This window comes from Panthera pardus, unplaced genomic scaffold (assembly GCF_024362965.1).
Source record: "Panthera pardus isolate Hobbes unplaced genomic scaffold, ASM2436296v1 HiC_scaffold_3, whole genome shotgun sequence".
Classification (NCBI taxonomy): Eukaryota; Metazoa; Chordata; class Mammalia; order Carnivora; family Felidae; genus Panthera; species Panthera pardus.
In genome coordinates, this window is record NW_026526876.1 from 44,926,834 (window position 1) to 44,951,894 (window position 25,061).

The 25,061-nt window shown below is 51.7% G+C and overlaps 1 protein-coding gene across 11 annotated transcripts in view; it reads left to right on the top strand.

Moving 5' to 3' along the window:
• The window catches only part of MSI2 (musashi RNA binding protein 2), a 392,818-nt gene that overhangs the window by 313,622 nt on the left and 54,135 nt on the right, over positions 1-25,061 (top strand). For all 11 annotated transcript variants that reach the window (XM_053893321.1, XM_053893325.1, XM_053893326.1 and 8 more), the window contains exon 9: positions 16,487-16,601. In XM_053893321.1, the coding sequence (XP_053749296.1) occupies positions 16,487-16,601 (115 nt within the window). The remainder of the gene's footprint in view (positions 1-16,486; positions 16,602-25,061) is intronic.

Consider the following 25,061-nt stretch of genomic DNA (forward strand, 5'->3'; position numbering starts at 1 on the left):
TGCCTTCTTCCATACCTCCATTTGGCCCTTTAAAGCTTCTTTTCCTGGGAAGGCACCCTCAGCAGGGAGGAGGTGACAACCATGGCTGAGTTTGGGGAGCCTGATAGGCCTCCAAGAGGAATGGCCACCAGAGGGTGCCATACCATGTACTGAATGTGCACATTGGCTGGCTCCAAGTCTCAAATTCCTTCAAATCGAGTAGGTGGGTGCGAACCCCCCTTGTTGTTGGTTCCAGAAATCTGGGAGCTCAGCAGGTGTTTCTGGAGCCATCAGCAGGACCTTTGGAGCCAAAATATTTTGGTTGGCCAGCAAAGCCTCCAGCCCCAAGAGAAGAGGGAGGGCAAATTTGTTTCACTTGCAGCTGTGACTTTGATATTTTCTTCCTTTAGTCAAAACATTCCTTGCTTCTGAAACATGCATTCAGATATGCATTGTATATTGGTCTGATATGTGTTCGCTGACTTTAAATTCAATAATAGAGCTTTTAGTGGGGATAAGATCAAAGCAGTCTGCTTAGCATGTGGTGCTACAGGCCTGATTCAATATTTGACTTGCTAATTTTTTCCCAGGGCACTAAAATAATATTGTTCATATTGTTCCTAGCCATCGTATGCATCTGAAATGAAAACACTGGGTTTTTTTGCATACTGTAGGTTGGAGGTGTCAGCTCAGGCATTAAAATGGTACTGGGGAGATAAGTGTGTAGGAATAACACAGGACCCTTCATAGATGTTCTCTGTACCCCCTCCCCGCAAACTCGGCGCCTTCCAGTTGGTACCTCTCTCTTTTGGTAGGTTGCTACTTGCTGTTTTTAAAACTACAGAGACGGGGCTTAAAAGGAAACCTAACTCTGGTACCCAGAGGCCTCGTTTCTCCTAGTCAGGCTCACTGTTGACAGGCTCTGCCGAGGGCTGCTTGGGCAGCGGAGAGCGAAAGAGGCATCCGAGAGCACTGGCAGGCACCTTCCCATCCTGCCAGGATTTAACGGCGCATCGGGAAGGCCCAGTGTAGACTGGCGAGAGACTCTGCTATGTGCTGCCTTGAATGCATATGTGAGGCCCTTCCCTATAGATTACTTTTGAAACAAGCCTGAAACACAAGTGAGAAAGGGATTTATTCTCCTCACTGTTCCAGTGGGGAGAATGAGGGCCGGGGGATCTGCCCCAGGGCTCCCCAGGCAGTAAAGGAGCATAGGTCTTGAGCTTACTGGCTGCCAGATGAACTACACAGATAGTTGTTTTGAGCTTGGGGGTGTGAGGACAAAGTCCCAGATGACACAGGGGGATGGTCAGAAGGTAGAGTTTCAGTCCCAGCGAGATAACCCCTGGCCTGGCTTGAAGCAGGAGATGTTTGTGGCCATTGTCCCCAGTCGTTTTGCATCTGTCACCCTCTTTTCCACCCAGCTAGAGGCTGACTGTGGTAGGTACAGGGAGTTGTGTTCATTGTGTGAGGGTTTCTGTTTTCTCTTGAATCTGGGGCTCGTACTCATTCTTTACGGGGATAAGCAAAAACGGAAGTAGATAAGAGGAGGGGGTGGGTGCGAGTGGTGAGGGTCACACACAGGCTTGGAGGTGTCCCTGCAGTTGCCCAGCCCTGCTCCACACCAGTCACCGGCTCTCAGGGGGGATTTTGAGGTGCTGGAGGAGGCTTTGATAGATCAGGAGGCCTCGCCGAGCTCCAGGGCAACGGGGCCTGTGGTGACCGCCTGGTGGGGTCTCCGGGCCTGGGAGAGGTCCGAGCACGGTGCCGCACAGGCTCGGGCTTGATAAACTTGAGCTCTTGCCACCAGCCACGTGCTAGTCGCTGAAAGGACCTCTCCAGCAAGCCGTCCTTCTCTGAAGAAGCCTGAATCCTGAATTGCTCTGGGTTCCGTGATACCGGTTTCTACTCCTGAGGCCCACGGAAAAGGAAATGAATGTAAACCGTGCTATGGACAGAATTCAGATGACGGACTGGAAAGACCCTGAGAGCTCAGACTGCCAAGCAGAGACGCAGACAGTTGTTAGAAGGTCCACAGGAGTGTTTTGTCAGCCGGACTGTGTGTGACGCTGTAAAGACCCAGCTCCTGGAACCCTGGCCGTCTCTGTGAATTCTGCAGGGACAGGTTACCACGCCAACCCAGAGTGTGCCTGGAGCTACCATTTTCTCATGTTCACAGATAAGAAAGGTCTCACCTCGGATGAGTCACAGAGATAGGACTTGAGTCCCCATCTGCTCCTTCTTAACCCAATACCCCTATGGCTGGCACTCAGTGGGCCCTGTGTCAGTAATTGTGGAATGAAGAAAGGATTACAAGAGGAACCATGTGACAGGGAGGCACGGCATAATTCCCAAAGCCATTTCCCATCTGATTTGGTTGGCGAGTCTCTTGGGCATTTTTAAAAAATGAGGGCCCTTCCCTGGCATCTGAGAGCCAGCCATCGGGAAGCTGGGATCACAGGAATTTGCCCCCATTCCCGGAGAGACCCTCCCTTAAGGAGGTCACCTCCATGGTGGTGGTGGCAGGGCACGACCCTCCTGCACTGAGATCCCGCAAACAGCCAACATTTTTTAGTGCTACCTACATACACACTCTGCTGAGAGCTTGCTTTAGGCACCTCTTCTCTCACATGCATTCTGCTATAGGTACTGATTATTATCCCCATTTTACTGTAAGTGAGCAGTGAGGCAAAGAGAAAAGGTGAGCGATTTTCCCAGCGCCAAACACCCAGCAAGTGGCGGCACCAGAGTTCAAACCCAGAGAGCTAAAGTCCAAAGCTCACATTTGCACCCAGTAGGCTAGTACCCCTTCCAGGCATAATGGGACTTTAAAGGCCCTCTAGCTGGGTTACAGCCTTCCAAGACCCCTGACCACCCCTCCCAGTCAGCCGGGTCATAGCCCACGGGACTCCCATGTTCTTCTAAGAGAAGGGCGAAGATGATGGGCTCACCCAGGGCCAGATTCCTGTCTGGGGTGAAGGACCAGGCTTGGGCATGAGGGGTCCCTGTCGACCACGACAGATTTCCACGCCTCTTCCCCCAGTGCCCCAGAGGCAGGTGAGCCACGGGTCTGGTGGCGGCATGGTGCGGGGGGGAGGCAGCTGGCCGCCACCTGAGCTCAAGGCCCAGCCTAGGAAAGCCAAGACTCAGCCCCTTCCCCCTCTTGGCACGGATCAGAGCGAAGCGCAAACATGGCTCTTTATCAATAAACACACACATGCACCTGCGGAGCCACCTGGTGACCCTCCGGAGAGGGCTTCCTCTCTGGCCGCTCCGCCGAGCCCCAGCGCGGGTACAGCTAACAGTGCTTCCCGCCACGTGCCCCTGATTGAAGCAGCCCCCCCCCCCCAGCAGCAGGGACACTTGCTCGATTGGTCACCAGCCAGCACAGCCTCCCAGAGGCCTCCTGGCGAGTGCCTCAGCCGTGGGGAAGGAGGCAGGGGTTGACAGAGACCTGCTCCAGGCTTCCCTGGAGGCCCGGCTCAATCCCACCCCAGAGGGGTCAAGAGGGCCTCGCTGGGTGAGAACGTGGGGTCCAGTATGAGGGATGCAAGGGCTCCTCTTCTGACACCTGATTCAACAGCAGCACATTGGCATCTGCTGGGCACTGTAACAGCATTTTACGCACACTTGGTCACTGTCCCGTTTTACAGACCGGACACTAGATAGAGCTCAGGGTAGTGAAGGGACTTCCAATAACTCATGGTTCTTTTTTTTTTTTTTTTTTTTTTAATTTTTTAAAATACTTTTATTCATTTTTGAGAGACAGAGATACAGAGCGCTAACAGGGGAGGGAGTGAGAGAGAGAGAGAGAGAGGCCCAGAATCCAAAGCAGGCTCCAGGCTCCAAGCTGTCAGCACAGAGCCAGATGCGGGGCTCAAACCCACGAACCGTGAGATCATGACCTGAGCCAAAGTCGGACACTTAACCGACTAAGCCACCCAGGTGCACCGCCCCCCCCCCCCCCCCCCCACCGAAATAGCCTGTGGTTCTAAGCTGCAGGGCTAGCATTTGAACCAGTGTTGTCCTCTGGCTCCAGCCCTGTGTCCTTCCCCCTGCCAACATAGGCAAAACCTCATTAATTGAAAAATCTGGGTTGGTTAGACTGGTGAAAATGAGGAAGAGTTATTTGCTTTGTACAAGGGTTCCTACAGGATTCCTTTAAATAGTTCTCTTCCTTGTTCCTTGAAGGTGATCTGATTTTTGAAATTTGCTGAGTAGTTTGTAACCTCAGTAGGAATACAGACCTACCGGGCCCCACCCCCAGAGCTAGTGAATCAGAATCTGCATTTTGACAAGTGCCTAGTGATGTGTGTGCACATTTAAAGTCTGAGAAGGCCCAGGCGAGGATCGCTGCTAAGGAGATAGTGTGTGTCAGAAGGAAGGGACCCGGAGTGAGGGCTGAGGCCCCTGGAGCACGGAGCTGGATGAGCCAGCCTGGCGTGGGATCCCCAGGCCAGTCTGCCGCTCTCAGCACCGCCCCACACTCTCTTTGTGTGCACGGACACCAGGTCTCCCCTCCTGCACTCCTGCCACGGAAAGCTGTCCATGCCCGGGACCACCCCCCCGCCAGACCCCCGGTGCTGGCATCCCTCCCCTCTTGACAAGGGTCTTGGAACATAGATGTTTGAGGCACATCCTCTGGGGTGATGGGTTGGATCCTCCCAAGTAGCATGCACATGTCCTGGTGCCCAAGACAGGACCTCCTGGGTCACTTAGAGGCACTCAGGGCTTTAGAACACGTGGGCCTGAGCCTGAATCCCATATCCACTGCTGGTTGTCCTGTGACCAAGCGGACACCCCACCTGTCTGCACCTGTTTCCTCCTCTAAGAAGGGAAGGATGGCGACCACTGCCCTTTGCAGCTTATTGAAGGCCCCGTTTGGTTCCTGGCCCTGGGAGCTCTTGGACTGTTGTAGGGTCTAGAATCTGATAACCTTGAAGGAATCACCTTCCCGAAAATTCCATCGGTAACTGCAAGTTTCTTCCGTTTGGCCTAAACCAAGGGCCAAAAAGCTTTGTAAAGGGCCAGGTCATATTTTAGGCTTTTGAGGCCCTAGGTCTCTGTCACAGCTACTCTGCCATCGTAGAGTAGAATGCAGCCACTGATGATATGTGAGTGGGCACAGCTGTGTTCACATAAAATGTTATTTATAAAAACAAGCAGCAGCTGGATTTGCCCTGTGGGCCATAGTTTCAGCTCCGGCCTCTACTAATGTAGCTCAGAGCAGGTAAAGTCTGCTTATCTCAAAGGGGCCAAGGAAGGGCTTTTAGCCAAGAAGTCACCCTGGTCCACTAGCCCAAGGCAGAGGGTCAGAGGTGCCCCAAACAGATGCTGGGGTTTGGGATAGTAGCCTACAGAAAGCATCAGTGCCTTCATTCTTAGGGGGACCCCAAGCACTGAATAGGTGGGGAGTAGAGGAACAGTCAGAACAGGGTTCTGTCAATCCAAGAGGCCTTTCCAGAAGAAAGTGCCACAAATCCCCCACTGCTGAATGCCCCACAGTACAGTTCACTACTCATTGCTAGACTTTGTGACCTTGGGCCAGTTACTCGTGGTCTGTGTTTTGATCCCGCCTCGGTAAGACCGGGATGGCACCCCCCTCCAGAGATTGCTGGGCTTTGTGACTGGGCTTTATCGGCCGTAGCATGCTCTTATCAACCCAGTAGGCCTCATCATCACTATCATTGTTCTTAGAATCATAGTACTGAACGAACGTATAATCATAAAGTAAGGTGGTCCCAGACAGAGGTGCAGACCTGGGCAGGGAGGAGGGTGTGAGGCAGGTACTCGCCTCGCCTTGGCTGGGAGGCGGTCCTGAAGAGAGAAGGTGTACATCCTGCAGAAGAGAAGGGGCCACTGCAGGGATTTCTTAGGTCCCAGGGAGGCCCATTCAGGCCCTTCCGCTGAATCTTCTGTTGGGGGAGGTTCCGAAAACCCCACTTCAAAAACAAAGCCTGGCGAGCTCTCACGCCTGCCACCTTCAGCCCAGGGCACACTTGGGGTGGGCAAGAGGACCAGAGAGCAGGACAGTCCTGGCTGGGCCTCTCGGGGTGTAGTGCCGGGCCAGGTGGTCCACAGAAGCCAGCTAGGGTTGGCCTGGGGGCGCTGCCACCTGGATGGGGTGTCCCGGTGAGTGGGCACCCATCCCTTCCCTGAGGCCACTCCTCCTCTGCCCGAACACTGCCACCACAGAGCTGATCGGGAACCAGCCCCAGAGTGGGGGGCGGGGCGGGTAATGTGGGTGGAATTAACTAGGCTTGTGTGTTCACCACCCTATTGGCCGCATCCTCCTCGCTCGTAAGCTAATTTTAGCCATCCATTCTGCTTCTGTTACCATTTATAAAATGAGAATGTCAAATGCAATATTAAACAAGCAGGATGAAGGCAAAAACAGGAAATGCCAGAGAGGCACTTAATAAATGAACCTCGTGTTTACGAGCGAGAGGGAGGTCCTGTGCCCCCCCACCCCCACATCACGCAAGCACATGTTTGTGTACCGGCTCTGTCCCTGCGGGTGGAGGGGTTTGCCTGTTGAGGGAGGAGAGGGTGGGGAGGCCGGGGTGGTAAATGTTTGCTGCTCTTCAGGCAGAAGCAATTGGGCCTGCGGGGAGGCGGCCTCCCAGTCACCCAAGTTCTGGCTCCTTCACCCGTCGTCTGGGAAGGTCACTGCAGGGGGCCTGGGGAAGGTGGGGTCCTTCTGCCTCTCTTGGTGGCCCAGCCCCTCTGGACTTTCCCACGTGTGCTGCTCTCTGCACACCATCCACAGCGTGTGGGGTCAGCAGGGGGCATGGAGACCACTGGGAAAAGCTGTTTCCCTTTCCCTGCACCCCTTCTCTGGGGCCTGCTCTTCTTTTCACTTCACCCAGCTGCTCTGCCCAACTTCCCAGGCAGGTGCAAGCTAATGCTCAGCCACCTCTCTCTCTCTCTCTCTCTCTCTCTCTCTCTCTCTCTCTCTCTCTCTCTCTCAAATAGAGAAATTAGGGTCGCCTGGGTGGCTCAGTCAGTTAAGCATCCAACTTCGGCTCAGGTCATGATCTCACAGTTTGTGAGTTCGAGCCCCACATCGGGCTCTGTGCTGACAGCTCAGCCTGAAGCCTGCTTTGGATTCTGTGTCTCCTTCTCTCTCTGTCCCTCCCCTGCTCACACCCTGTCTCTCTCTCTCTCTCTCGGTCTCTCAAGAATAAACATTAAGAAAAAAAAATTTTTTTGAATCCTATAAATATAGAAATTAAGGCTTTTGCAGGGTCTCTGGCAACGCCCCCCAAGGGCTGGGGGCGCGCAGCCAGCCTCGCGGCTGCCTTTGGGCACCTGCTGGAGGCAGAGGTGTCTTGTCACTTTGAAATGCCCTTGCAGGTTCCCAGAAATAAAAACAACAGCTGCTGCTGCCACCATCAGCTTTTTCCCCAAATAGTGCAGTCTGTGAAGCGCCTTTTGCACACCTTGCTGACGAAAGCAGGAAGACCGGGCCCTACCTGGCCAGTAGGGGGGCGGGGGGGGGAAGGTAGGGAGAAAATCGATGGCGGGGTGCCAAGAGCCTGCCGGGCTGGGGGGCGACGGCCACTTTCTGCCTCTCTGCTCCCTGGGCTTTGCGACTTCAGCACAGATGTGAACTGGCTTTATCACCTTCAGAGATGCTCACCTAGGCTCCCGTGGCGGAGATTAAGGCATGCCCCAACCTTGATCCGGCGCCAACACTTACAGGATTAGCTGCTTTAATTTCTTCGCTCACTGCAGCCCTGTGGGGCAGTGGGCACTACTGTTACTCTGTTTTATAGATGAGAAAATTGAGGCACAGAGATGTCAGGCAGCTGGTTCCTGCTCAGAGCTCTCGAACAGAGCAGAGATTTAGAGCCAGGAGCCTAAGCCTCTAAACTAGACTGGTGGAAAGGACAGGCCCCCGCCCTCAGGTCCAGATGGAGCGGAGGTTGCAGTCACAGGGGTGTGTGTCCCCGAGGGTGCTGGGGACCCGCTCCTCTCCCTGCCCAGACTCTGAGCCCTTGTGAGCCACATCCTACTGAATTCATTTCTGTGTCCACCCCCGGCCCCTGCCTGCTAAATGGGAGGTGTTAATAGTATTGGTTTATAACCTCCTTGGCTTTGTCATCGCTGAGTTTAATAAAACAGAGGAAACAGTGGATGAAATTAATTCTGGAACGAGGACGGGGGTTGGCCTTGTAGAAGGAGTCGCGTGCAAACGGGCCTTGAAGGCTGGCTAGAGGGTGGTAGGGAAGGGCTGTGCGGGCAGGGCCTGGGTAGCCGGTGGCCCAGAGGTGGGGACGGGTTTGGAAGTCGGGCACCTAGGATCGAGTCGTAGCTGTGTCATTCCCAGCCTCATCACCTTGGGCAAATCCATTCCTCAGGGCCTCAGTTTCCTTTTCTGTTGTCACTTCGGGCTGATAAAGCCAACTCAGAGGAAATGAGTTGATCAACGAGGGTACTGAGAACAGTGGGTGTTCTCTGAGAACGTGTGTGCCCTGCACTGTGCCTTGTATGTGTTACGTGTTCCTGTCACTCTGTGTGCATGCTGTACGTGAGATGATGTGTGTATACACACACGTGCACGCTCACGAGGATCTCGTGGCCGGGCCGAGCATATAAAGAGTGCTCCGTAAACAATGTGTTCCTTCCTCCCTACAGTAATCCTGCTGACTGACCGGGGAGATAGAGTCCAGATCTCATGTCCTGTGGGCCTCTCAGGGCTTCTCACAAATGGGTCTGGGTCGTTCATAGCAAGCGTGTGCCCTTTGTAAGGTGGATGTTTCTGCCCGAGGCTTTTACCCGTCTAAGCTGGCACGTCCGTCTGGTTTGCACAGTAGGCCCTTTCGTGAGGGTCTCTTGGCAGGAGGACCCTCTTCCGGTAGGGCAAGACAAGTCATCCTGTACATATGGGTTCTCTGGTACTTGGCCACAGGCTGTGCCCCGTCTACAAGGACAGTGCCTGATGGAGATGTCTGGGAGGGGGAAGTGAGGGGACAGAACATAGAACTCGCTTGCTGCTACCGGAAGTGCCCAGCTGAGAGGCTTCCCTGAGTCCGCTGGGGGGTGGGGTGGTAGGCATGGCAGGATAGAGAAGCACCCTCCCCTTGCTGGAGTCACAGGCGGGGTCTTCCCAGGGCAGCCGCCAGGATCTCTGGGTGTGACTGCTGCACTTCCCATGATGGTGTCTCGGGCCTCGTCCTCATGCAGCCACACGCTCCTGCCGGTCGTGACTCCATTCTGCCTCTAGCCATGGACGAGTACAGCGGCTGGAGGGAATGGGAACCCTGGAGCAGACAAGGCAGCCTGACTCTCTGAAGGTCACTCAGAGGGAGATGCCCAGTGGGTCCATCTCGAGCTCCACACTGAGGAGGACCATGGCCCTGCCTGCCCTCCCAAGCCCTCCCCGCCTCCTCACTGGGCCCTTTCTATGCTTGTTGCTCGCACCTTGCTACACCATCAGCCTCCTTCCACAACTCATTCGGCAGCTGCCTTGAGCAGGGCCAGCTTCCTGAATATGAGGCCTGAGCAGCTACGAGACCCTGTGTCCAGAAGGGCCTTGCCGGTTTCACTACTGCCACCACCAGCTCCTGTAATGACTGAACAAAGGGCCTCTCCTCTTCATTTCCTAGTGACCTGAACAGTTTCTAGCACATTCCGTCGCTGCCATGCTCTTGAGGCTAACTCCCGGTACGGTGCAGAGGGCAGGACAGTAGAGACTCTGTTCTTCGCCTGAGTCTCTCACCTTGTGTCTTCTTTGTTCTGTAGTTTCCTTGAGAGCAGCACCCCCCGCCCCTGCCCCGAATCTTGGTTATGAATCTATAGAAGCCCCATGAAAGGTCTTGCCCTCCTACACTCTCCAGAAAGGCTTCTGACTGGCAGAGAGGTCAACAGAGAACAGTGGGTAGGACAGAGAAAGCCTGGCCATGGGACAGCACAGGCCGTGCGCCGAACCGTGTGTGGTCTCTGGGGGTACGGCTCAGTCCTCCGGCCTCACCAGAGAGAGCTGGGGTCCAGGCAGGACCCCAGATCTTTACACTGGAGTGACATCCCCCCTGCCCTGTGCTTCCCTGGAACACGCTTGGGGCCTATCTCCCAGAAGAGGTGGTCAGCTTGGGGCTTCGGAGAAGCAGCGTCGGGCTGGAATCCTCTGGAACCTGACTGGAGAGGTGCAGCCTGAGTTGGAGGAGAAGCTGGCAGGTCAGGCCCCTGTCTTTCAGGAAGTTCCACAGAAGGTGCTGCGCACGGGTACCACCACCCCCTCCCCTGCCAAGCACTCACCCGCCCGGAAGGCCTGCCCTTTGTTCCCTTCCCTTCCACCGACCACACAGTCAGTCCAGGTTGGTCTCTCTGGACACTAGTGAATTTTATCCTCTGACACGGGCTCCTCTCCCCCTGGAGGAGTACATCGTTTCTGACGTGCCCAGTTTGGGGTGAGAAGTGAAGCTGCAAACACTAGCCTCTAGGCCACACAGGGTTGCCTTGTCCTGGGTAGTAAATCAAGGCCACAGCCACAGGGCTCGGGTTTCCCCAGACCAAGGCCCCCGGCTGGTTTCCCTCCCAGCCCCAGGGCCATGTGCTGACTGGGGCTGTGTATGTAGAAACCAGGGAAAAAACAAAAACCTTTTCACTTCCCAGACCTTGGCATCGTCCTCAGACTGCCAGCCTCTTCCAAAAGGTGCCCGGCAGGGAGCTTGCCTCAGCAAGGGCTGCAGGCCAGTTGGGCGAGGCGGCCACTCAGAGTAGCTACAGGGAAGCCGTCCCCACGAAAGCCCCACTACCTTCTTCAAAAGCCGATGCTAAGTGGTCCCCCTGAGGAGAGGGTGTGGCATGGGACCGGCTCCCTGGGCATGGGCCATGGCATCAGGCGGACCTGGCTTCCAACCCGGCCTTACCACACGTGGTCTGGGTCTGCAACCACAGCTGAGGTGTCTAAGGTCCCTGGACCTCAGCTTCCTGTTCTGTAAGATGCATTTATACCTATAAAGGACATCATGGGGTCCCCGGACAGAATAAGACCATGGAAGTTATATTAGATAGAAGCATCGTGTCCGTGTGTCCGTCCTGAGGTGGGTAACTGTACCATGGTTATGTAAAAACATAGGTTTACGTTTAGGAAACGCATATCATCACGTACACACTTGACTCTCGTAAGGTTCAGGGAAAGACATTCACAGGTATAGATGTGGGTAGAGACACGCCTACAACTGTCCTTTGTACTGTCCTCACACTTCTTCTGCGAGTGCGAAATTATTTCTACATAGAGTTAGAAACAGACCTCCTTGCTGTGTTGGGCCCCGATGGGCAGAGGCGCCCCACCTTGGCAAGCAGCCGGCACAGAACGTCAGAAACCACACACGCAGGCCCACGTCCGGCCTCTGATTCATCCTCTAGAGGAACATGCCGCTGCCCTAACTGTCCTGCCGCTGCCCTAACTGTCCTGTCGTTAAAGGGTCCAGCTAGATCAGCTAAATCACTCTTCTTATCCGGTAACTGTCCAGACCACACCCACTCCTCCAAGGCCAGTTTGCCAAACAAAGCAGCCTATTTGAAGATCGAAAATTTAAAGCAAACCCCACCTACCTTTGGAGGGGTTGGCATGCCCTTGGCATCCGGCCCCTGGCATAGGGTTGCTTCGTGGCTGTACCAGCCGTGAAACTGGAAAGCGGAGACTTCGTCTTGCTAATGTGAGCTGTCGGTCACAAGTGGCCTCTGAGGCTCCTTACAAGCACGGATTCAAATAGAATTTCCTGCAAAATCTCTTGCCCCTCCGACCACACTGCTTTTTTCCAGTCGTGTTTTGGAGCTGTAGCCGTTGTGAGAAGCTGCCGAAGTGGGTTCTGAGGACCAAGACTTGGAGATAGATGTTCCTTCCACAGAATCTGCCCCCGCCCAGGGCTACCCCAGAGAAAGCACGTACCATAAGTGGGGTTCTGTTGGGGGCAGGGCTGAAATCGCTGGGACGAGAGGCCTGGTCAGCACGAGGACCCTTGCTTCTGTTGACCATGGGAGGTCAGGCACTTCCTTCCAGGCTGCCCCCTCCGGGAGCTCCCATGCCTGCCTCGTGCCCCATGGTGGAAGCGGGCCTCAGCACCCACTAGCCCAAGAACCCAGCCAGACAGAGCCACGGCTGGGAGGAGGGCCTCCCGCTGTCCCGTCTGCTCTCTGCTCTTCACGGATCTTGCGTGGTAGTTAGTCTCCGAAGACAGCCCTGTGGTCTAAACTCCCAGTATGCACACCCTGTGTGGACCCCTCCCACACCAATCTGGGCCGACCAGGTGTAACCAAGAACATGACGGAAGTGGCAGTGTGGCTCTCAGGCCTAGGTTATAAGAAGCCTTGCAGACTCTGCCTTGGTCTCTCGGGATTCTCATGCCAGGACAGCCCCTCTCTGGGACTCAGCCACCACGCTGTGAGAAGATGGAGAGCCGCGGGGAAGCCAGAGGTGGGTGCCTCCCATGGACGGTCCCAGCCGAACCTAGACGTCACCTGCCGTGTGAGTGAAGAAGCCCCTGAGTGAACCTCCAGCTGAGTCCAGGCTTTGGCTCCAGCCCCAGCCACCATCTGACCACAGCTACATGAGAGACGACAGCAAGAGCCCCCCTGGGCCCAGTCTGCTCACAGAACCACAAGAAAGCACGATCCACTGTTAACTCGGTTGTTACTCAAGGCCACGAAGTTTGGAAGTTGTTAGGTACACAGCAGTAGATCCCAGGGATGTCGTGTGTGGCCAGATGACCTGAGTGTGTGACTGGAGCTGGGGAGACAGGCTGGTGTTCCCCCCTTGGGTTCTGACTGTAACTCGGGGTATTCGTGCCCGGTTCTCTAGCTTGCACGGGGCCCAGTGGGAGGGTAGTGGGGGTGGGGGAGGGTGACCCAAATGTGGTCTAACTCAAGACGCTCCAGAGGCTGGCAGGCCCGAAAATGACAGGGAGGCAGGTTGACCTATGAGTATTTGCTTTAATGTTAGGAGAACAAGACAGTCAGAACCTGTTCTCTTCAACAGAATGAGAGCTCTCAAGGTGGAGGCCTGCCTTATTTATGTCTGCTTCGCCCACAGCCTAGCACTTGTCAGGCACATTGAGTCCCTCAGCGTGGTTGAATTGAGAGGACTGGGTTTCCATGACCCTAACGAGCATGTGAGTCAGTGCGTGCTCTGAACAGGACATCACAAGGGACCAGGGAAATAGGGGCAGACCCTGGATCCCTGCTCCCTGAGAACTCACAGTCTGATGGAGGAGGTGAGGCTTCTGCCAGTCCGATGGGGAAAGGACATAGTTTTCATCTTCAGCAAGCCCCTGACCCACACTGCAGGGACTCAGAATGCAGGCAGAGAATAGCTATTCCCTCTTTCCTCTTGTATGTTTTCAAAGGAGCTGGGGGCTGGGTGGGCAGGCCTCCTGGTCCAGAGAGATCTTTTGAGAAACCTTCAGCGCAGGCCAGGCCAGGCTCCCTGGTGCGGCAGCTACCTTTCCCTGTCACTCAAGTGCCCAGGACGTGCCGGGATCCCCCAGAGAGTGCGTGTGCCATGGCTCCTGGCCTCGGGGAGCACTCACAGCTGACATAGCGGGTGGTCGACTGAACCCACACAGCCGCCGCTGCCCAAAACAGCACCAGCAAAGACAGAGCAGAATTAAATGGAGCTGCCAGCCCTATTCAGTGAGAGGGAGAGTAGGTGGGTTTGTTTAAAATACTCCCATTACAGTCAGTTAACCTTTATGTTCCCTAAATGAAAACTGTATAAACCTGAAATTTTCGTTGATCAGGTTGCCTAGGAACAGGCAGCAGGTTTTCATAAGACAATGCAATAGATTGTCACCGATAGGGCCATTAGGAAGTGAGCTGGTTAGCGGTATTATTCCGGATCCCGGTGCTGGCGTCAGGTAATTATCTGTCTGCCTCTGCAGAGCACACCCATCTTCCTGGGCTCGGGCAGACTCTTGCAAATGAGCTTTCTCAGCCTGCTTCGGAGTCCCAGGGATGGAGCGTAGGAGCAAATTGTCACCCTGGGCTTATGAGAGAAATCTGAAAGACCAATTCTGATGAATGTATTTCGTTTTAATCACCTCTCCTTACCACTACTTGCAACAGTAACACTCAAAGCAGAAAACTTGGCAAATAAACAGCAATAACAAAATGCACCGCGGAAGTGAAAGAACAAAGTCGCTCTAAGGCAACTTTGGTATGTCTTTGTAATATTTTCCCCATATAGGATACGTATATACACTTATTTATCTTCCACAAAGATCCTATCCCCATATATGATATGCATCTACACTTACTTATCTTCCCCCCACCCCTTACATTTAGGGTGACCAACCATCCTGGACTGAGGGTTTCCCAATACTGTTGCATGTTATTATCAGCATACTTTTCTGTGGCTTCATAGCTTTCAGTCAGCTTGGATGAACCAAAATTGGCTAACTGATTCCCTGTTCTTGGACATTTAGGGTATTTCCTTTAGAAAAGTATTATAATCAGTGCTTGTCACCACAGTAGCCTTATCCATATAAGTTTATTCTTATAAAGTAGGATTTTATCCTGCAAGTAGGATTATTAGGTCAAAGAACGCATACTTGTATGGCTTTCGATATTTTGTCTTGTTGCCCTCCAAAAAGATACGTGCTAATTCCTACCCCTCCTCCCCATACTCTCTGGGGCTCTGACATCAAGGAATCCTGTCATCGCAGCCAATCTGATAGATGAGAAGGTATCTTGTTTAGGAGTATCATTTGTGATGTGTGATATGAAAGATATGTCTAATTACTAGTCATTTGTGAATTGCTTGTTCATGTCGTTCACCCATTTCCATTTCGGGATGCTCATCTCTTTCTTTTTAATCTATAAAAACTCTTTGCGTGAAGCTTATCAGGCATATTGAGCCTGAGTATTGAGCCATTTTGTCCATGGTTTTAAAGACTGTGTGGTTATCACTCTTTAAAGAGCAAGAGTGAGTAATACCTGTTATCTGGTATCTCTGAAAGACCAGTTAATATTTTAGGTAATTAAAGCTTCCCCCAAGCCTTAAGCACTAAAATATTTTCTTAATGTTTATTTATTTTGAGAGAGAGAGAGAGAGCATGCAGGGGACGGGCAGAGAATGAGGGAGAGAGTGAATCCCAAGCAGGCTCCACACTGTCAGCACAGAGCCTGGCCCAAGGCTCATTCTCACAGACCGTGAAATCATGACCTGAGCCAAAATCAAGAGTCAGACTCTTAACCGACTGAGCCACCCAGGCACCCCAATGAAATATGTTTTTAATTGAAATATTTGGGATGAGAAGATTTGAGAGCTATCCATATCTCCAAAGTGGATAGCCCGTATAGGTCCCTTTAAAGCAAAGTATAAGGCACATAATGGAACTTCTTTATATCTCAGATACCCTGGCAACGATAGTAATTTTCTGTGTGATAGTGAGACCCTCAGCAGCTGTTGAGCCACGTGGAGTTTGGGCTCCTATGCCATCTGGCCCCCTTTTAAATATGGTACCTGATTCTTCTCTTCTCTCCCTCGCTATCAGACTGTCATGCTGATTCTTTTTGCTTCCATAACAGCCCTGCCCTACAGCATCCCATCTTCATCAGTGACGGGGCTGATTACCAGTTAACGATGTTTGTTAAGTTTGTCTGTAAACTCAAAGAAGTAAGCACAGAGCAGGCATCTGAAACATGCTCTTAAAAATAGTGCAGCTACTTCAGCAGGCAACGGTTTTACCTCTCCCCTGGAGTTTGTATTCTACATCATTAAGGTGGTTAAGTAAGTGACTTCTGTGTTGTGTGAGCAGAATAGGATTAAGAAATTTTGGAGGCAGAAGGGAAATAGGAAAGATTAGCAACCACTCGAAGACGTAGCTGCAGAATGAGAAACCGGTAATCCAGATGGACAGAAGCGGTGTTTAATGTCATTACTTCTCCCAGGAGCATGCTGGGGCAGGTTTTATGGAGACGGTGGCATCGCTGACCTAGAAATTTTAAAACTCCAGCTTCCAGACCTGCACCTGCCAGGATATGGCTTACGGCACATCACGCAAGCCTGCTGGTGTTCAGTTTTGTCATCTGTGAAATGGAGCTGAAACTAACTGGCCTGTGTCTTTAATAAGAGAGAGAATCAGGTGGCCTGATGTGAAGGGTCACCGGCCTGAAGGAATTTGCAAGCATGTGAAGGGCCAAACAGTCGTGAGGGACTTTTACTACTGCTATTGTTTTTCTTCACAGATACACCCAGCAGCCATCGTCTGCACACGTCCCAGTCTGAGCACTCGGCGCCAGCACGTGTGTCTTCAGCCCGCGTCCCTGCCACCCCTCCAAACCCAATTTCATCCTTGTAGGTTTCTCCAAAGCAGGATTTGCAACAAGTGGCGTGTTTTCTTAAATATTTGTTTTGCAGGCCATTTACTCGGCTTGGCTATTTTTACAGTGAATAAGGAGCAAGGCTAAAAATACCTTAGCTGGTAACCAGATCCGTTCTGCATTTGACATTTACGTGGAATTCATTTGCATCTCATTTGTTCGCCTTTCTGTTTAACAGGTAGAATGTAAGAAAGCTCAGCCTAAGGAAGTCATGTTCCCACCGGGGACAAGAGGCCGGGCCCGGGGACTGCCTTACACCATGGACGCGTTCATGCTTGGCATGGGAATGCTAGGTGAGTCTGGGCGGGACCCTGGGGACACAGCAGAGCCATCACGGACTATACACCCAGCCGGGTCATCTACCAGTTGGGCAAGCTGCCTTACCTCTCTGAGCCTCAGTTTCCTCATCTGTAAACAAAGGTGACAGGCCCCTTTGCAAGACATTTGTAACCATTAAATGAAGAGAGATAGATACATAGACAATAGATGGATAATAGGTAAATAGGGAAGTAGGTAGGTAGATAGGTGATAGATGATAGATAGATAGATAGATCATCTTGTCCCATGCCTGGCTCATAAGAGCTGCTTGATACTATTTTATCACCTTTCCGCTCCCTTTTCAAAAGGAGAAGAGCCACCCCCGGGTCCTCACTCCTCTACTAACTGGGCGTTCTTAAAGACCTAAGGACGCCTCACGGCTTCACCTGTGTGAGCTGGGGCTACATTTTCTAAAACTTGGGAGAGGAGGGGGAGTGATGAAGGTGGGCTATAATCCTGTCTATTTAAATGATTAACATTTTTTCTCTTGGGATATCAGAATTTGCATTTAAATGGATGTTTTAAATGGCCTGTTTTACTCTTTATTTGCCAAAAAAAAAAAAAAAAAAGATGAAAGACAAAGTGTGTTTGTTCCGACAAAAAATGATCTCTCCTGGCTTTTAGAGAAATTAAGTTGCATATTATGCCCCTTCCTTAAAGGTATCTCTGTCCGTCCCGCGCAGATAATTGAAAATCTTACCGCTTAAATGGCATGAAAAATGGAGAAAGCAGTGGAGGAGCGTAATGGTGTGGGTCGCAACAATAATTAGAAATTTCAAGGCGAGAGAACGGTATTTTAGTGCAAGTTATTGTGTGTCGGGAAAATACTAATTAAATGGGATAAATGGTAGTTAATGGTAAAATTCCATTCAGGCACAGGATCTGTCTAGTTTTAATGGATTTTCATTTGGTTTGGCTGAGTCCTCCTTCTATATTGTTTGATCGGTTCTTTGTGTGTTTTCAGATTTGCAGCTCTTTGAATCATTCCTGGCTCAATTTTAAATGTATAAAACTTTTCTTGGCGTTATAAATTCTTAAAAAGAATTGTATCTATCTTGTCTGAGGAAATAACAAGGGGAGGTAAAGTTATTTTGTGGAACTTTAAGAAATGGAAAGAGATGCCATGAGAATTCCTGAAACTGGCTGCAATGGTACTTCTTCTGGAAGGAATTCTTTCGGTTTAACCAAGTTTCGATGGAAATTCCTATGTACTTCTTTAAAAATTGGCCAAACGATTCTAATGCTGATCTAGAAGAAGAAACACATGAGACTGAATAAGGAAATGTTTTCAAAAGAGTAGTGAGAAAAGGCCAGTTTGACCAAATAGCAGAACATAGCACAAAGCTACGGTAATTAAGTGGTGTGGTGTATAGGGACGTGCCTGTTGATAGAAAGTTAAAGCACCTGAACTAAATGTATTTCTGTGTATGAGTATCATTATTATACAGAAATGACTTTTAAAAATCAGTGGGAATTATCTCCTGGTTGGCTAGGAGACACTTGGCTAGCTCTTGCTTAAAAAGTCATTTTTATGTGGTTTTTACTTTATGTTGTATACCAAAAGAAGGTCTGAATGGATTAATAGTTTTAAATTTTAAAATCACATCTTAAAAGAGTTGCCGCCTGCTGGCATGGGGAGTCTTGAATTTTAAAGGTTGAGTATAAAGGCCCTGGGGCATAAAACCTTTTTAGGATCAGATCTTCAGAAGTGCCCTATCTTTCTGAGTCTAACTTGATGCCCTTGACATGCTGAGGAAAATGGACTGTTTTCTTCAGGTGCAGAGGCGTGAGGCGAAGCCAGCTCACTCTTGTCAGTTGCCACAGAGCAAAGGTGCAAAGGTCAACGTTCGCCCCAGACTGTGTAGGCAAGGGCTGGGGACCGATGTCTCCATGGACACCCAAGCTCGGATCCCTGAACAGAGGGCATCCAGTGGTTTTAAGATGGGAGCCAAGGGGCTCCTGGATGGCTCAGTCGGTTAAGCATCTGACTTTGGCTTAGGTCATGATCTTGCGGTCCGTGAGTTCGAGCCCCACGTCGGGCTCTGTGCTGACAGCTCGGAGCCTGGATCCTGTTTCGGATTCTGTGTCTCCCTCTCTCTCTGACCCTCCCCCATTCATGCTGTCTCTCCCTGTCTCAAAAATAAATAAACGTTAAAAAAAAAATTTAAAAAAAAAAAAAAAAAAAAAAGATGGGAGCCAAGGCAGGGAGGCTTTGTTGAACCTGGGAGGTGTTCAGGGGCGAGTAGGCTTTGAGCACCTGCTGCGTGCCTTGCCCCGGGCTGGTGCTGGGAGACAGTGCTTATTAACAAGGTGGATGTGGTCCCTGCCCTCTGAAGCTCGTGGTCCGGTGAACATGACAACAGTTAACAGCTAATCCTACAGATAGTTATCCTCATAGAGTTATGGGGTGCTTTAGGAGCACATAATAGAGAATGGAAATCAGTCTGAGGAATCAGGGAATACCTCCTTGTGGAGGTGACCTGTTAGCGGAGCTGAGAAGGTGAGCAAGCGAAGGGTGATCCAGACAGGAATAGCCTTAGAAGGTCAGGGTCCCTGTATGGAAACCTGAGAGCCCACTAGCCTGGCAGAGGGGTCACGTCCACGCGGGACATGTGCGAGGAGGAGTGCCAGGCTCGGTGCCTCCAGGATTAGCTTTGACTCAGCTGGTGATGGGCAAACCCTCGTGGTCTGTGATTGGCTTCTGCTTCTTGAGGGAGGGATGTGTGATGAGTGATGAATGGCAGGAACTCACTCCCCTGCCCCACTTATTTTCCCATCTCTCATGGTTGAAGTTATGCCTTCCCTGAGCTGCAGTAAAGAAGTAATTGTTGGTTAAAAATGTTGTCGTGGTTGAATCTATTCGTCCTTGAGTTATGACCTCCCACGGGCCCCCCCCCCCCACCACCACCAATCGACATCCCTGCCACTTAAGGCTTTTGCCTTTTGCCCATGGAGGTCTGTTGAGGCTGTTACCAGGCAGAGCCCCCAGGCCTCAGCCAGCCCCACCTCCTGTCACAGAGATTTTCCTCCTTCTCCAGTCAAGCATAGAGCCCTTTGGATGGAATTGGTGGTGTTAGCCTAGCCTCCACCAATTGGGACGTGGGGGCTGGGTAAGCCAGTGGGGAGAGCCTTGGACTTGAGAACCAGGAAGTCTGGACTCCTCACCCCATGAGCTGTGTGACTTGGGACAAGTGACAACATCTCTGTCCTTCGGTTTACCCCATCCTTAGATAGGAATATGGGAAACTCTCACTTCATAGGGTTGTTGATGATAAATGAAACCATATCGTGTCCAGCCAGTGCTACATTTCATCAAATCCAAGGTGTCGTAGGTGGTGAAATTCATCTTTGTACAAACATTCAGAAAGAAAAATAAATATGCTGTTAATTAACCTGCACCAATGCTTTCTTATCACAATGACCGTGAGATAGAGCCTACTTTCCGAGATGTGAAAATGTGAAAAGATAAAAAAATGCGTGTCTTCCAGTCAACAAAATACAGCAGTAGGTGTTATTAGTAAAGTAGTGGGGAGCCCCAGGCCTTCCCACCCAAGCAGGTGCCCAGCACCCTTCCACATTGCCCAACACCCTTCCTGCCAGTGACTGGGAACACAAAGCAGCAGGTGTGACTTGTGCTGTGGCACCTGTAGTCTCCTGCTCCATTCAGACCCTCAGCCCAAGGAGTTGGATTATCTTTGAGTTTCTGCCTCCCAACAAAGATCCGTGCACAGGGCTCCAGGCCTCATCAGACCCCAGTCCTCCTGAGGCCCCAGCCACTATGGTGAAGGCCTCCAGACATTCGCTGAGATGGGCTTCCTGAGAGCTGCCAGAATGTTCCCCCAGCCAGGAACCAGCTCAGCCCAAGGTCCAGGTGGAAGGGGTGAAGCACGCACAGTGCCAGGGAACACGCTCACAGTCTCACGGCCTGGTTGGCCTCTTGCCTCCTCGGCCAGGCTGGAGTGTCTGCCGAGCCTCTGATGCACTTGCTGGAGACTCCCGGAGCTGCCCTTCGCTCGCATTGGCATAGCCTGGCATCCCAGGCCTCTGGACTCTCTGGGCAAGGAGAGTGCCATCTGCTGTTTCGCTTCTTCTCTCTTACCACGGTGGCATCAGGCGGAGTCTGATCCTTCGCTAAGGTGGGATGGCCTGACATGTCCCCACAAGTCACCTGGGTCTCCTCCCACCCCCCATGGCGTTCATCTGTCCTTGGAATCACTACCATCACCCATAACATGTCAATGCCATCACTATGACAGTTTGGCTGATGAACTCGGTGCAGACAGAAAAACATTTTTTAAGAGCTCTTTAATGAAATGAGGATTCAGTGATTGACATTTTTGTTGTTAGAAGAGCAGAAAAAATCTGTAACCCTTGTACAGATTTTTAGAAGTGAGACTATTAAACCATGAAAGCTTTTAAATCCATTCGCTCAGCAAATATTTATTGAGCACCTACGAAGGGCAGGCACTGTTCTAGGTGCTTAGAATGCATCAGGGAGCAGACATTCTAGGGAGACAACAGATACACTGGTCTGTAAATGACTCGGGAACTGTGAAGCTAATTTTTAAACGCCCTTTAAGGTTTCCTCCGTGCTTGGGGAGATTGCATCAAAGGGAGGCTGATGAGCGTGTAGTTGCACTTCATTCTTTCTTGATCTCTCTTGATGTGGCTCTGCCTACGTCCTTGGGAGGAAACCTACAGCTGTTTTGGTTTTTAGCTTTCAGAGCCTTTGACAGAATCTTAGAATAATCAGCCCGATGGGAATTGCTTTAAAAGAATGCAGGAGAGCGGTGGAGGGGTCGTTCTGAGGCCAGCTCTCCCTGCCTTTGAGCCGGACAAAACCAAAATCAACTGAGGCCCTTGGAAAAGCCTTTTAGCAGCCTTCAGACTTGGTTCCATGGCCTTGCGGCGGCCAAGAGGTGCCCACAATTATCCAGCTCGGTGCACTGGAATCTCTGGTTTTTCTTTTTAAATTTTTTTTAATGTCTATTTTTATTTTTGAGAGGAGAAAGAGAGACAAGAGTGCAAGCAGGGGAGGGGCAGAGAGAAAGAGAGACACCGAATCGGAAGCAGGCTCCAGGCTCCGAGCTGTCAGCACAGAGCCCGATGCGGGGCTTGAACCCACGAACCGTGAGATCATGACCTGAGCTGAAGCCGGAAGCTTAACCGACTGAGCCACCCAGGCGCCCCTCTGGGTTTTCTTAACAAAAATCGACTTCATAAAAGCAAACATGATTATTGCTGATATATTTTTTTCTTTTTGGCCTTCTCTACCCTCAGCCGATATAGTCCTACTGCCTTTAACTATCTTGGCCTCGCTGGGCACACTCTATTTAACATGTGTGATGCCACTGGTAGAGTGCTACCTCGTTGCTGAGGCCTTGCAGAAGCTTCAATCTGCAGGCCCGGAAATAGACCCTGTAGACCAGCTGAAGAAAGCCTAAGGCATTCTTAACAATGCTCATCCTGAGACGTCCCTGTGAAGTCTTGACCCATTGTTCCCCGACATTAAGCCCCTCTGAAATGAAAGGGGGAAAAAAAATCATCATCTAGAAGAGACGAGCTGTAATCCGCGGGTGTTCACTCACAGATCAAAAGGAGATTGGCTGGAATTTAGAGCCGCTTGTCTAGACCCATTTGTCTTTCCCCAGAATATCTGCTGAGGTGCTTCCCGAGGAGGTCTCCATTTGTTCAGCTGTTTCCTGGTGGGCAGGAAACTCAAAATCTAGCCCTTCCTTTTCCTTCTAGCACAACACAGTGCACCAGAACTTTCTGTGATGGTGGAAAGGGCCTATATTTGCACTGCCCAAGATGGTAGCCGCTAGCCCTATGTGGCTACTGAGCATTGAAGATGTGGCTCCTACGACCGAGAAGCTGGAGTTTTTCATCATAATTTAGACTTAAATTTGAATTGGACAGTGTAGGCCTAAAGATGCTCCTGGGCTTCGGGGTCTGGGCATCTCGGTAGACCTTGGCCTTCACGTCCTGGCCTGGGAAGGGCTCAGGCCCTAGGTGTTGCATCTGGATGCATACCTCACTGAGCCAACGCGGTGCCCTGGGCAGTGCTCTGCAGCCCACTTGGCACATATGTCATGCTCGGGCAGGTCCCTGGATAAGCAGCCCTTTTCTTGTCTCTTTCAAGTCAGGGGCCTGATGGGAGCAATTTTCCGTGACTGAGTAGCTGAGTCACAGAGCCCGGGAGAGGATGAGTCATATGCCCAGCCTAGAATGCAAACATATTCCAGGGTTGGAGCGAACATCTTCTAGAGTTGGAGCAAAGATCGAGAACCACAGTTCAGAGAACTCTGCCGGCATCCCCGAAAGGAGGCCCTGAAGTGATCTGACTGGCAGATTCAAATGCTGTTGTTGATTTCTGACTTGCTTTCTTTTTTTTGTTTTTCCCCACAATGGAGAGCCTGTCCTCCAGAAAGGTGGCCATCCAGGCAGCAGGCTTAGTTTTTCCTTTAGTGACAAGAGATAATTACTGCGGGATTGATCAGGCATCCAGAGTACTGAGCAAATAAATGGTGCAGTGGCCGGTGCGGGAGGGGCCCCGCTACTCATGGAAGGGGTGGCCGGGTCATCTCGCTATAATATGGCTTGATGGAGCGTCCACGTCGGTGTGCTCTAATGTGGTGTTCATATGCAGCCAGCCAATTTCCCCGTGAGGCCGGGGCGCTGAGCCGTTGGAGCAGAGCTGGGCTGCACAGCAGTAAATGAAGAGGAAAATTGAAGTAATGTTGTATTATAAATTTATGATTTCATCTGCCTGACCCAGAGGATGTTCACGATGGGGGGGCGGAGATAAGATTCCCCCCACCACTCTGGCAGGTGCCAAATTCTCATCTTGGTGGTGCAGGAGACAGTATTGACGTGTCCAGGAAGATTGGGGTGAGGCCAAAAATTGGGGTGAGCTTGACCGTGCTTGTCTTCCTTCTTGTTGAAGACGGTCACATGTGCCCGGAAGAAAGCAGATCTGGGAGATCTGACTCCCTTCCGAGTCAGGGAGGGGCTGGACGTGCCGCCCTCCCCCCCACCGTCACCCCACACACACACACCCTGAAGGAGTCTTGAAGATGACACATGGGTCTACACTTCTGCTGTCAGATTAAAATATTTCAGACCCCTAGTGCCACGAAGTTAGAGGCAAAGGAGTCATTTTTCACCAGGAAAGCCCCTAGGCAGCAGTGATTTGGCTGTTTGCATATAATCCGTTTATCAATATTGTTGAAATAATGGTTTAAGAAATCTAGTCATGAAAGATCTGATTTGATAGCAGGTGATTAATTCGGAGGAGAACTGAGCTGGCCAGCCATGAAATAAATACCAGGGAAGAAGCCGCTGAGCGTGCGTCTGCTTAAGGCATCGAGTCTTAGCCTCTATCCCTTCTTCTCTGTCCCCGTGTTCCTTTCCGCACCGGGTGCCAGAGCTTAGCGTTACACTTGGATACCCTGCTCCTCAGCAGTCGGTGCAGAACCGCCAGGTCATCCTGTCTTGTCTGGGCAGCCTTCTGCCGGGGAGACACCGAGCGCCGAGCAATATACACCCAGGGAAAGAGCAGGCGACGAGGCCCTTTTTGGGGTGGAAACAGGTCAGTTGGCCAGTGAGTTGCGACTGCAAATTTGGAAAGGCTCTGGCTAAAATAAGGGAAGGGAAGGGAGCCACGGCTGGCCTCAGTTGAGAGTTTGGGCCCGTCCTGCAGAGCTTTGTACGGCTGGCAAGACTCAAGCTGACAGAGGACAAGGAAGACCCTCCCTGCCAAGGGCATGGCCTTGGACCAGAGGCAAGCGTGGAACCCAAGTGTCCTGATGCCCACAAGGGCGAGCCCCCCTTCTGGGTCTGATGACAGTTCCTCTGGTGGAGCAGGAGTTATGACACCAGCAGGCATGGAGACGTGAGGAAGGGCGGGTCCCACCTCTGGACCTCTAAGGCATCAAAGCTCTATGAACAGGCAGCAGGAAGACCAGCAGACTGTAACTCAACACTGCCGGAGTCCCCTCCAGATGAAACCTCAGGAATGATCCTGTTCCTTTAGCCTGCGCCGCAGGTCAGAAGATGCTGGTAACGTGTCCAGATGCACTTGGGACACGGATGGTGAGACCCCAGAGCCTGTGTCTGCGGGTGTTTAAGTTGCTGTACAAAACCGCAGAGACACTGCTGCCCTCGTGGCTGGAGGGCATGGAGACTATCATAAACCCCACCCATCAGAGCAACTTCCTACCAGCATTTTGGTGGCAAGGAACAGAAACAACTCTGGCTGCTGGAAGCAAAAAAAGGAGGTTGTTGGCAGGGGCTCATCAACACACAGAATTGCCAGGAAGGCTGGAGAATAGACAGGAACCGGGGAGCTGGGCGGTCAGCCACAGCCACAACCCAGGCACAACCCAGGAACGACCTGGTCAGGAGGCCACCGTTGCCGCCGCCGGGTGCTGGGC